At 47.2% G+C, this 13,433-nt stretch overlaps 2 protein-coding genes across 6 annotated transcripts in view; one reads left to right on the top strand and one right to left on the bottom strand.

Annotated features, from left to right (window-relative positions):
• The window catches only part of Cldn10 (claudin 10), a 77,144-nt gene extending 73,116 nt beyond the window's left edge, over positions 1–4,028 (top strand). For 2 of the 5 annotated variants that reach the window (XM_005355667.1, XM_005355665.2), the window contains exons 4-5: positions 2,555–2,662; positions 3,700–4,028. In XM_005355667.1, the coding sequence (XP_005355724.1) occupies positions 2,555–2,662; positions 3,700–3,823 (232 nt within the window). In that variant the 3' untranslated portion in view covers positions 3,824–4,028. The remainder of the gene's footprint in view (positions 1–2,554; positions 2,663–3,699) is intronic. The other 3 variants (XM_005355672.1, XM_005355673.1, XM_005355668.1) reach the window with 2 other exon arrangements.
• A 1,865-nt stretch (positions 4,029–5,893) lies between these two features.
• Positions 5,894–13,433, bottom strand: part of Dzip1 (DAZ interacting zinc finger protein 1) — a 49,065-nt gene continuing 41,525 nt past the window's right edge. Inside the window, exons 19-22 of the mRNA XM_013349310.2 lie at positions 13,136–13,329; positions 11,011–11,141; positions 9,359–9,527; positions 5,894–6,899 (exon numbers count right to left, since the gene is read on the bottom strand). Coding sequence (XP_013204764.1) covers positions 6,820–6,899; positions 9,359–9,527; positions 11,011–11,141; positions 13,136–13,329 — 574 coding nt within the window. The 3' untranslated portion in view covers positions 5,894–6,819. The remainder of the gene's footprint in view (positions 6,900–9,358; positions 9,528–11,010; positions 11,142–13,135; positions 13,330–13,433) is intronic.

Consider the following 13,433-nt stretch of genomic DNA (forward strand, 5'->3'; position numbering starts at 1 on the left):
GCCAGCCTGGTCTACAAGAGCTAGCTCCAGGACAGGAACCAAAAAGCTACAGAGAAACCCTGTCTCGAAAAATCAAAAAAAAAAAAAAAAAAAAAGAGTGGTGGTGGTGTAAGATCTAAAAAACAACTCCAGATATTTCTCTGAAGTGTTTGACAAGATTTACAATGGAATTCAAATGGAAAAAAATTCCCACAAAACTGATCCTACATATGTGGAAAAATATATTTTAAAAATGGAATGAAGGTCTGGGGATGCAGCTCAGTCTGTGGAGCGCTAGCGTAGCATGCCGGAGCCCTGGGATCTACCCGGTCCCCCACAGACACCAACCAGGGTGGTCCACCCACAATCCCATCACTCTAGAGGTAGAGGCTGAGAAACGAGTTCAAGCTCACCCTCAACTACACAGCAAGTCTGAAGTCCTCCTGAGATCCATTAGCCCTGATCCTGTCTCAAAACTTAAAAAACAGAATAAAAGAACCAGTTGTTATATAAACCAAGATCATCATCCCTAAATTCCCTCAGGAAGTTTCAAGATGGCTTGAGTCAGTGAAGAGGCAAAGCTGAGGTTTGCTCCACCCTGTGAGTGCTTGCAATGTTCCTTTCAGGAAGGTCATGTTGCTGAGCTGTGTGGCTTGTGGCGTTTGGGTCATTTTCTCCTCACTGACCATTTGTAAGAGCTGGCGACTCTTGCCTAATCACCGAGGCGGCTGGGACTGACATCCTCCTTCATGACTGAAAAGAGACGGGGGACTCTTGGACGGTGAATGTCCAGTACAGCACAGGGGAAGGAGAGATATGTCTGATGAGGTTCTGTTTCCTATGGGAACAGTCTCCATGGGAAGTGTCCTGAGCTGCTGTCACAGGATGAGTCCGGTAGGATCTGAAGCTAGTTCCTTCCGGGACTTCAGGGGTTCAGGGGGGTCAAAGGTCACGCACCTGCAATCACACACGACTTTGCATCTTAGGGGAGGACAGGAGAATTTGGACAGTGCTGTTTTCGAATGTGGAGTGTGATGGTTTGTCAGTTTTGTTACTGAGAAATCCTTCCCCCATCCCATTACTCCTGATCTAGCCAAATCTCTTCTGATGTGTACTTCACTCCTGGCCCTCTTGATGTGTGCGCACACATGCAGCCTGAAGGTGTGTGTCACCACTCACAACTTCCTGTTTCTGTCGCTGCTACATCAGAAGCCTTGAAGTTTTCTGGAAGCAGACCAACTGCTAATCCCTACTTGTTCTGCCACAGCTGTCCCTTTGTCCCCATCTGTCACCTGACTTCCCAAGGACGTAAGTGTGAGAGAAGAGAAAGGATCACACTACAGAGTACGCTTAACTCCATCCCAGATGGAACAAAAAAAAAGTCCCTGATGCATTCCCTACCTGCTAGTGGTCCAGGCTCCAGGGACTCCTACAGCTACACAGACCACCACAGAAAGCCCATGCTGAGATACAAGGGCGCAGAGATTCCCCCCTACAGGGTCAAGTGGGCAGGATCAATGGGCTAAGGACCTTGGAGAGCTCCTGCCAACTGCTCCCCACAGCTGTGGGGCCTCCACACCAAGCCAAAGCCAAACTCTCCCACACTTCATGCCTGGTCCATGTCAGGAGCAATAGAGAGGGTGGCGGTCTGGAACCCCGTGTCTCTTCACCGTGGGCTCTCCTGAGATTGTCTCTGCATGGATCCGTGTGACCAAAACACACTCTGGGTCCCTTTTATACTGAAATGAACCAGCAGAGCTTTTCCCCAGTCTCGCAGTGTGTATGCTTGTGTGTGTGTGTGTGCATGTGTGCACGTGTGTCTATGGAGCAAAAGTGAGATGCTTTCTCACAGAAGAAAACAGTTCTACAGGAAGAGGGGCAGGCAGACACTAGAACCCCAAGGCCTCTGCAGTTTTACAAACCTCGTTCCTTCTTTTAGGGGTGTGTGGCTGTTTCTCACCTGAGAGGGTTTCTTCTAGCTGTCTGACAGGTGACTTCATTTTTGACGGGCCTATCCTTCCCGCCTGGGGAAGGGCTCTCTATTCGTGTCTGCATTCACTTTGGTGGCCGAGGAGGCATTGCATTCCGCCATCTCGAAGCCTGGTCGCTGGCTACCTCTAAACGGCCCCAGTAGACCAAAGGGATGACGCTCTCGTCTGGCCCTCACTCTTTCTGCAGGTTAGCTGGCGTTTACTGAACTAGCTAGAACAGATGTGGAGGTCGGGGTCCTTTCCCGAACTGCGGCGCGGATACAGATGTGGAGGTCGGGGTCCTTTCCCTTACTGCGGCGCGGATAAGTGATTTGGTCCGTGGGACAGAGGAAATGAGCGGGAAGTTCGGGAAAGCAAAGGCAGAGAGTGGAAGGTGGTCGCGAGTCAGGTGACCCCGTCGTTGACCTGGCTGGGCCTCGCTACCCTCGCTCCCTGTCAGGAAGCAGGAGACGGACCCAAACGCGTCCCTACTTCCTTTGTTAGTTTATAGAAGGAAAGTGTGGGCGGTTAGTAAGCCGTAGTCGGCAGGGCTTGCCCAGCGCCCGTCCGTGAGCTGCCTGTAACGCCGTGTCGTTTCCTCACAGGTACGAGCTGGGAGCCGCTCTCTTCATCGGGTGGGCAGGAGCCTCGCTCTGCATCATTGGCGGTGTCATATTTTGCTTTTCGATATCTGACAACAACAAAACACCCAGGTGAGAGAGAGAGAGGAAAAAGCTGCTAAAAACGTGGTGCTACACCTGTGGTTCCCAACGATGCGACCCTTTAATGCAGTTCTTCATGCTGTGGTGACCCCCCCCCCCGCGACCAGAAAATTACTTAATTGCTACTTCATAACTGTAATTTTGCTAGTTTATGAATTATAATGTAAATAGTTTTGGAGCTAGAAGTTTGCCGAAGGGGCCTCAAAGCACAGGTTGAGAACCACCCAGCTGTATTATTTCTGAATCATTACATATGGGGCAAGTTACACACAATTTGTGACTCTTAGAAATGAGAAGTAACTGTGGGAAAGGGTTAGGGACAGGTATTATTTTTAAAGCTCGCCCTGCTGTGTTCAAAGGCTGCTTCTGTAACTGGGAGGCCAAGCCCGAGTGTAAAGGCCTGCTTTCCATGTCGTCGTCACCATAATTTTCACGTGGGCAGGGATGGATGAAGGCCTCTAGGAAACCTCAGTTTCAGGCAAGTGAGCATTAAAAATAGTTTTGAGAAAGGATATTGGAACAAGTAGCTACCGAGTTGCCTCTGCAGAGTCTCTCCTCACGCAGGCTGTGTGGGCAGAGGAGGGAGGAGAGCTAACCAGAGGTGGCGCGAACGCTTAGTGACCGACAACAGTGGTTTTCACCCTGTTCTCCTTTGCCCTGCTGTAGAGCAGAATCAAGACTGCTGCACACTGCACCCATATCTGCACTCTGTGCGCTGGCACCCAGTTACAGAGCTTCTGACAAGGGGCTGGAGGTTAAAATACACAGACACACACAGACAGAGAGACAGAGACACAGGTCATCCTTGAATTCCCCCAAGAATGCCCCCTTTATTGTGTTCAGGGGCAGATTATATAGAGATAGCCACGCCCCAGCCAAACCCACCTGAAACCACTCTCCTGCCATCAGGAGCTCCTGAAGGTCTTGTGCTCAGAGCAGCTGTAGGCACTCAGATCAGGGGATTACAAGAAATTCAGGATCTGGGGTCTCACTGCTCCCAACAAAGTCAAGTATGCTTTACCTTTCAGAATGAGCTACACGTACAATGGACCCACGTCTGTCACGTCTTCCAGGACCAAGTATCATGGCGGAGAAGGGGATTTTAAAACCACAGGTCCTTCCAAACAGTTTGATAAGAACGCTTATGTCTAAAGGAGCTCCTGACGAGCTGTGTCTTGAAACTGAACTGTGCACGCAATGATCCTTCCGGGGGCCCTCCCGTAATTGCCGCTTCCGCTTGTTTTTTAAAATATGAATTTGAAGACTGTTGATTGGACGGATGTAAATGTTCTGATAGCTATATGCTAATCATTTTCTGTTGTGCCTTTCTATAAGGAAAATAAACAGGTTATTTACAGGATCTGCATATTTTATGCCCATAGAACACATGGACGCTTAGCTCAAAGGCTCAGGAAATGTTGGGGTGACGGTCACTTTGATGTACGCTGAGAGCTTCCCTCGACCCATCCACACGTTAGGCAGAAGAGTGTCGGCAGTGGTGGCTTGTGAACGGGACGGGGGGGACAAGTTGAGACTGTTCCTCATCAGGTGTCCCTGTTAAATAGTCACGTTACCTGCTATGTAGAGCCGCCTTCCAGTTTCTTAGACCTGTCTGACAGGACCGCCATTCACGACAGTGGCTCAAGAAAGGACTACTGAGAGCAAGCTGTCATTGTCCTTTATGTGGATCAGAGACCACAAGGGTTGTCTGACACCCTTAGGTGAGCTGGGCCCTGACTGTGGTTGAATCCAAAGCCAGCTGAAAGTAGTGTGGAGGGTGGGCTGTGCGGTGCCTGCCGTTCTCAGTTCCTGGGTGTCTCCTGAGTCCTGCACAGAGCACTCACGAGGTCACTGAGACACTGGCCAGTTTTCAAGACAGGGATCCCGAGGCTGGCCTGCAAAACCACCTGCCCACAAAGGCAGCCCTCATCACCATCCCTACACAGCTTGAGTGACCCAACTCACTTACACCCCCAGCGCCCTTGGTGGTGGCTCCTCTCCTCCTCCTGCAGTGCAGCGAAGAAAAGTGGAGTATAAAGCAGAAGTCGTGAACCTTTGAATGACGGGACCAGGACGTGAGCTGTTATCAGTTGCAAGAATCCGGCACCTGCGTCAAGGGCTGCAGACCATCCGGGATGAATCAAGAGCGAATGATTGAAAACGAAAAAGAAAAATCACATTGTTTGCAGGAACTCAATGGAAAGGTTTAAAAAATGTTTTGAAAAATAGAATTAAAAAATTTTTAAATGCCATACCTTGTTAATACTTGAAATACTTTTTTTCCTAAGTACCACAGACCAGTGTGGAAACAGTATTGTGATGGCATACTTCTAAAGTGATTGTTGTTCTTCAGCTCAGCTGGTGAAGAAAGCAGACGGATAGGATGCAGGGAGGGTAGAGGAGGAAGGGATGGATGGTATCGGGCAGGGGCCATAAGGTCTGGCTCAGAAGAAAGAATAAATCAAACAGAACGGGGGGAAATGAAACAAAACTAAACAGAGAAGTTAAAGAATTGAGTCTTGCGACCAAAATATACCAAGTTAATTCCTATGCTGGGTTTGGGCAGAGGACCATTACACTTCCCCAGTTCCAGAAATCAAACCACGGCACAGAACCCGGAGCAGGCTCTCTCTAAAGCCGTCTTCATGCTTTCAAAAAGATCACATCTCAAAAGTCTACCCGAATGGAGGCCTAAATCACACCCAGACAGAAGCAAAGCCACGCAGCTCAGGCTGAGCGTGGTCACACACACACACACACACACCACACACACAAACACACACACACACACACCACACACAAACACACACCTCTAATCTCAGCACTTGGGTGGTAGAGGCGGCTTGGATCTCTGAGTTCAAGGTCAGGCTGGTCTAGGGCAGGTTGAGTTCCAAGTCAGCTATGGCTGCCTAGTTCAGACATTCTTAAAAAACAGAATAAATAAATAAATAACCGTGTGCTTCGATAAAAATCTGTTGCAGAAGTGAGTGGGGAGCAGGCTGCTCATCTCTACCCACATCACAGTCTGACACTTAGTAAGCTTTTGGATGTCTACAAAAAAAGCGAGCCGATGGTGGCCCCTGTAGGAGGGTGGAAGGGTGGATGGCAGCCACGGTAGCCGCGGAGATTTATTCCAAGGTCAGGGTGTCAGAAGCCGTGGCTTTGTGTGAGCCCCTTCATAAACTCAGCCGAAAAGCCATCCCCAATAAGCAGCCACAGTCACAGGGTGTCATGGAGGACTTTACTGGCACTGTTGATGGATGACAGAAGACCCCAAATCAACAAGCTATTAAAATGTTACCTTTTTTTTTCTGAGATAGAGTCCTAATGGTACCACAAAGTATAAAAACTATTTTTTTAAAAAAAGAAAAAAAATTAAAAAAGAAAAGCAAGCAAACAGTTTATATATAAATTTTCCGATCAATGCCGAGACCATTGTTCAAGAATATAAATTAGTTCTGAGGTATTTTATAATGGGCTGGGTACTGAAGAACACAGAAAATACACACATGTGTGACTCAGGAACGGCTCGTCTCTTTCTAATGATCATCTCATGAAAATCAGTTGCACACTATTCATAAAGTATCCGAGATAAAGATTACACTGCAGAAAATAACTGGTCAGTAACAACATGCTAAAAGGGCCTCAGAGCTCCGTGGGATCAAAGGTACTTCAGGGAAATGTATTTAGCATGGGCCTAGCTAATTGTTACCATTCTAGACATACTGTATACGGAAAACAACCAGTTTAACACGTAGGGCGTCACTGGTATCACTAATTCAGTTTTGAAGAGACTTAACAGAATTTTGTAACATAAAAGCTACTGACGTGACAGAACAGACATATTTTAAAAAGCTACAATAATTCAAACCAAAGCCTACTATCAGTCAAAAAAAAAAAACAACTTAAAAGTTAATTAAAAAAAAATACATTTAACACTAGAGTACCGTACTGGAAAACACATTTTATGATTTAAAGAACATCTTGCTTCCACACAGCCGACAGTTTTCAATTCTGTGGTACGCGTTGTCAAAGACGCCCTTGCTCTGAATGAGCTTCCTTGTACGGTGGAATGCTGAGGAACGCTGGAATCCTATTGGCTGTCGGCCGATGCTGGCTAAGGAGCGGTTCTCTGACTGGAGTAGTAGCTACACATCCATGATATCACTCCAGTCAGTCACAGTCACTAGGCTGCTTTTCAGGGTGCTCGATTCGTTGTCTTGAAGTCCTGGAGAGGGAGCAGGAGGGAGGGACGGGACCTGTGGTTAAACCGGGATATTCAGATCCCTGACTTCAGTCTTTGCTCACCCAGTGTCTGAATCTCTTCACCTTGCCCCAAGTCCCTACAGGCTTTCGGGGAGGTTGCTAGCACGCCCACCCCCAAGTTGGCCACATTTCTAGATCTCCTCACAGGATACGGTAGCCTGTGACCATCCATTCTGAAGCCCATGAGCTCCTGGGTAGCTGGGCCTGTGTCCTGCTTCTCTTTCCCTGGATACTGAGTTCTCGGCGTGTCTGTGCTGTGTTATTAACTACAAGCAAATAGAAACCGGGCAGGAAAGGAACGTGCAATCCTTCATGTCAATGTAAATCTCTAATATTTAGAGGTAAGTGTTAAACAGATTTTGCTGGGGCAAAAGAACTTAAATTTGAGTTAATTACAGTCATGATGTTGAGCCGCGGGAGCAGCACGCTGTGGAGACCTCCACTCTGATTTGATTCTGGAATGTTCTCTGAGAAACGCGGGGTCCTGGCACGGAAGCATGCTCCCAGTTCCTCATAAGGCAGTGTCTCTCAAGCAGTCTTTTGGATTTTATGAGTCCTTAGCAGAGATAACGTCACAACGGCTCTGCTGCAGACACGTTATCATGTGACACTGTGGCAGTTAGTGCACAGCTGACATACTCGAGAGAGAAAAGGGACAAGACAACCTGCTGCAGACAGGAGACAGGGCTGTGGGAACTCTCCGCGCAGGCAGGAAGCTGCGGACAGGGGCACCAAGAGGTGTCGAGGATGGTAGTAAAGACGCCCCTTCCTAACAGGACACCAGTAGCTAATATCTGAAGTCGTCAAATCAAGAGGCAGGTTTGAGTGCGTTACTGAGAGACACGGGAATGGCTCACCGGATATTAAAGATGGTGAGGAATATCATGGAGGACCCTTCTGCTCATCTTACCTTTTATAACACACAAGGATTATTGTGATTTTATATGTATACAACTTGGCATGGTGGTATAACTGGCGTGGAAGACGTGCGTGTATCTTAAAGAGATACTGTGCCATTCAACACGCTATCAGGCTGTTGAAACAATGGACTTCAAAGAAATGAGAACTCCCCCCAGGAGTCTCATGGTGGGAGAAGGAAAAGGCCCTACCCAAAATGAGATGGGATACAGTTCTAACAATAAGTCAGATCGTTTCCCAGGTTAAGACTAAATCCCAGGCAATGGTTGGGTCAGTGGTGGGAGGGATGTTCTTGGCCTCTAAACTTTGACTTGGGGGTGGTCACTGGACAGCTCTGTCCCTCATCCTAATGCAGTGACACTAAACAAACCTACTTTGTAACCCGCGGTCAGTTTGGGTCTTTTAACTGGCTTGCTGGGGACGGGTGGCTGGGTCTGACTTGGTACACAACCCCAGATTTGATCAAGTAGCACACCTGCAATGCTGGTACTCCAGATGTGGCGTGGGAAGACTGAAAGCTCAGGGCCAGCCCTGGGCTATACTGTGACGCAGGTGAAATCTCGTCTCAACAAGTCAAACAAGCAAAGTAAACAAGATGTGTATATGTATGCACACACACACTCACACACATACACACTCACACACGTGGGTGCTCACATTTATTGTCTTTGAATTTAGAAACCAGGTCTGCTGAGAGTTACATCTAGGCTCTCTGGTGGACAGGAAGCATTCCAAATTACAATGTCAAAGTCATTTGTGATCCATCCCACTGACTACAGCACAGGAAAAAAAAATCACCTTAAAAGAAAACCAAGGAAAGGACTTAGTAGGAGATACAGGAGTCCTGGAAGACTGGAGAAAGCATCTTCTCATCCTTGTGTAAGCTCAGAGAGGATAATTTCTAGGGGCATCTGCACAAAGAGAGTATCTGCGTGGACATGGTGAAAAATAACACTACAATGTTTACTGAAACATTACAGAAGAAATTAAAATGATTTGTACGTTTGTGAAGTAAGTTATCAATGTTCAGATATACCTTGTAATAATAAAAAAAAAACAACATCAAGATCTTGGTTCTAACAACTGTGCCATTTGGTTTGGTCTGGTTTGGTTTTGGTTTTGGCTAAGTGGCTCTACCACTGAGCTATGATCCTAGCCCCCAGCAGTGTGTCTGTCTGAGCGTAGAAAGTGTGCACCTAGCCCGCAGATATGTATAAAGTTGAAACACTCTGGGACCAAAGGCTTAGCTTGATTGCTACAGTGCTTGCAGATCAGTCCTGAGGACTTGAATTTGATCTCCAGATCTCACATTTTAAAAAGGTCGCTGTTTCCCCGGCATTGAGGGAGCAGAAACCGCGACAGACTTGGGACTCTCAGGCCAGCCAGCCAGACTAGCTTCCACATGTACATGAATGTGCACCCACACACGTGCACACACATACACACACACATACACACTCCAGAAACACGGCCCATCCATAAATGGGAGTGAGGACTGCTAACCTTCTTCCTTGAATTCCCGAGGGTTCACTGGGCCCCAGGCCCTTGGCACTTGAGCGGAATTTAGATCTCTCTTCACAGGTGGGGGTTCCCTCTGTTCTAGCTTTTTCTCCAAGGATTTCTCTTCCTCTAGGGATGATATGTCCCAGGCACCATCATCTCGATCTGTGCACTGAAAGAAACACAGAGAATAAACAGGGTTTCTCTGTAGCTTTGGAGCCTGTCCTGGAACTCGCTCTTGTAGACCAGGCTGGCCTCAAACTCTCAGAGATCGGCTTGTCTCTGCCTCCCCGAGTGATGGGACTGAAGGCAGGCGCCGCCACCACCCGGCTATAACTTGCATTTCTTAAAGAAACAGTGTCTCTCGTTCGTTTTGTGGTTTAGGTCGAGCAGCCGACACTGAACGAGAAGGTGGGGATGGCACAGGAGCCCAAATGGAGGCACCTTTCAGAGCTGCAAAGTGAATCTGAAAACCCACATCGTGAAATTTACAGAAATCACTTCTCTTTTCCTTGCTATAGATTTTTTTAGCAACTGTGAATTTAGAAAATTCTAGACTACAAAGATGGTAGCGGGAGGAAACTCTAGTCAGGGTGATTTATGTCACCCAGGAGTCCTGTAGAATGAGACCCCAGCTAGAAGGAATACATTTCCGGCAAGTCTTTTTCGAGGAGAGCCATGCCATCTTGAATGATGCAGCATTTTGACAATTTTATTTTTTGGTTTGTGTTAACACACAAAAACAATAACTAATGAAGAATGTTCAACAGATTGTTTTGGGTCCCATGGATGAACGGGAGTGGGGGGTGGGGGCCTGGCTACAGAACTGGAGAGGATGACCGTACGGGAAGACCCAGTCTACACAACCAGCTAGCCAGAATGGCAACAGCCGAGCTCCCTTACACACACTCTGGGCGTTAGAACTGCTCCAGAACCTTCCAGGCCTCTCCGATGATTCGGACTCCGAGGTTGGACAAATTCTTAAAAGTTCCTATTTTACTTCCAGGCATCAGAAAAATCCCTGGAGTAGATGCGGAGGCTCCAGATTCTAGCTCATCCCACTGCTGTGGTCAAAACATCTAACGGCTGCAGGTGACAAACTGCACATACGATGGGGCTGTGAGCATCTGTGCACTGAGACAGGCAAATATCATTGCATTGTAGGCTGAACAGCCCTACAGAGAACTGAAATGACTGGGCCAGAAGTATTTCAAAATAGACAGGGAGCTGGGCTTGGGATTACTTTCAGACATCTTATTGGGTGTGAGTATCTCCAATCTGAAAACTCCAAATTCAGTGTGATTCAAAACCAGAAACTTTCTTGTGTGCATTTTGAACTCTTGTGTGCATACTTGAGGCCAGACCTAGACTCTGTAAGCTGCTTCTCAAACCCTGAGAATGTCTGAGATGACGCCAGTGTTTGTGAAGGTCAGCGGTTTGGGACACTACAGATTTCAGATTGCTCGATCTGTACATACCTGCTGTCAGACAGGAGATTTCCTATGGGATGGTGAAAAAGTGCAACACTAAGACCAAATCAGGACGAAGCATCAGCCTTCACTATATTAACTCATCACAACCGACTCTGATTCCATTATAAAATATATTTACTAATTAATTCATCCGAAGATGAACTAGTTAGCAAGTGGTTTCACCTTTAATTCTTGCAAGTCTTCCTTTTTGATAAGTGTCTCAGCAATATTCATTCCAGTAACTGGTTTATTCCCACTTCCTTGGTGTAAAACCATGCTCTCAACATTCTCAGTCTGTATCTTAACAGAGGTTCCTATAGGAGCAACAGAACACAGTCAAGAGAAGATTTCCACAGACGGTATCACCATCAGTTCCAAAAGCCCGCAGTCGGCTCTGAAGGAGTCTTAGCGTTACATACGACGACTCATCATTCAAATAAAACTAACTGAGGCATTTTGGGTTTGGAAAGAAGATGGGGTTGGAGAGATGACAGATGGCTCGGGGTCAATAACACCGCTGTTCCTACAGATAAGAGGTTGAGTTCCCAGGACCCAGATCGTGACGCTCATAACCACCTGTAACTCCAATTCCAGGGGATCTGATGCTCTCTTGTGGCCTCACACAAGCGTGCACACACGTATACACACATACATACACATAAAATTTAAAAAAAATTAAAACGAAATACTTATAATTCCCTTAAGAGAAGAAATCCTATGCCCAGGCATGAAGCTACAAAGTTTTCACTCAAAACAACAGTGGGTTGTCTCATTCAAATAAATATATGATATTTAATGGGTATGTAGAAAATAGGGTGTTATTTTTAAATGCACTCATTATATTTTCCAAATTATATAACTATGTAGTATATTCAAATTATATTTAATATAGCTAAGCCAGATATATTTAAAATCTGCAATTATAAAAGATATTGAAACAGTCTATGTTAAGAAGACCATTACTGGTTCTGCCTCCTTTAGGAAGTGGTCAGGAATCTCACATAGGAGGCTAGTCTTTCCTTAAATCACCCTGTCGAAAGCACAGCCCATTAGGACAGCCATTCTCAGTCAGCCAAGGTTAACGGGTTGAATTCTGTCCCTTGGGATTTCCATGCTGAGGCACTCAGCTTAGAATGTCATCTTCGTTGGAAGTGAAGAGGTCGTTAAGTTAGAGTGAGGTCGAGAGTGGTCCCACGGGGCCAGGCCGGGCAGATGGCTTAGGCAGTAAAATGCCTGCACAAAGCATGGGGATCTGAGTTCCATCCCAGCACCCGCAAAAAATCCAGGTATGCTGGCACGTGTGTGTGATCACAGTGCTGGGGGAGGTGGAGATAAGAACATTCCTAGAGCTCGACAGCCTGCTGGCCTTGCCAAATCAGGGAGCTCTGGGTTATGTGACAGACACTGTCTCAAAAAAAGAAAATAAAGATGCCCAACACTGACCTCTGTCCTTCATATGTGTATACATGTGTATACGTGCAACCACACACATGCACATATGCACATACATACATGCACCACACGCATGTACATGCACTACACACACATACATGTACCACACACGTGCATACACTGTACACACATACATGTACCACACACATGTGCATACACTGTACACACGCATGTACACGCACCACACACACACACACACACACACATACATGCACCACACACACAATTTAAAGAGTGATCCATCATCTATGTGAACAGTCCTTATTAAAACTGGAAACCAGGAGGCAGACGGTGGTGGTGCACACCTTTAATCCCAGTATTCAGGAGGCAGAGGCAGGCAGAGCTCTGTGAGTTCGAGACCAGCCTGGTCAACAAGAGCTAAAGTTCCAGGACAGGCTCCAAAGCTACAGAGAAACCCAAATCAAAAAAAACAAAGCAAAACAAAAACCTAGGAACCAGGACTGAGAGGAACTCATAGTGGAAGATGATACAAAGTTAGACAGGGAGAACAGAGCCTCCCCAGAGAAACAGAGCACACCTTCCCTGCGGCTCTCTTGCCAACACCTTGAGTTTACTCGTCCAGCCTACAGGATACGGACACAGCAGATTTCTCGTGTTGAAGTCACTCAGCTTGGGGCACTTAATTCAATCGGCTGTAGGAGGGCCACATACTCAGGTGTCCTCAACTGGCTCTCCCCTGTCTACTTGAAGATGGGTGGCTGTCTAGCGCTGCCCTGTGACGAGTCCCATAGCCCTCATACACAGCTCCAGCTCAGATGCCCAGGGCGTGGTGCCCCTGGGCAGGGACCATGTCCTAAGTACACTTGAGAGGGGGTTTTTAGAGATCAAGGCTCACCTGTGGGCTTCGGGGAAACATCTGAGTCCTCCATCTCGCTTCCCTCCGTCCAGTCGGTGTCACTTTTGACAGAATTCTTCCCGAAGTTGCTCAGATTACTCTTAGACGGCTGGAGGGTAAATAAGTCTGGAGATATGTATGCCGGGATGAAGTCCTCTTCATCCAGCTCCTCCTCCGAGCTGAAGGGCGGCGTCCTGTGTAAGTCAGAACCAAAATGGGGGTACAGGGGTGCCGTCAGAGCAAAAACAGGGGCATAGGGTGCCATCAGAACCAAAATGGGGGTACAGGGGTGCCGTCA

This window comes from Microtus ochrogaster, chromosome 17 (assembly GCF_000317375.1).
Source record: "Microtus ochrogaster isolate Prairie Vole_2 chromosome 17, MicOch1.0, whole genome shotgun sequence".
Lineage (NCBI taxonomy): Eukaryota > Metazoa > Chordata > Mammalia > Rodentia > Cricetidae > Microtus > Microtus ochrogaster.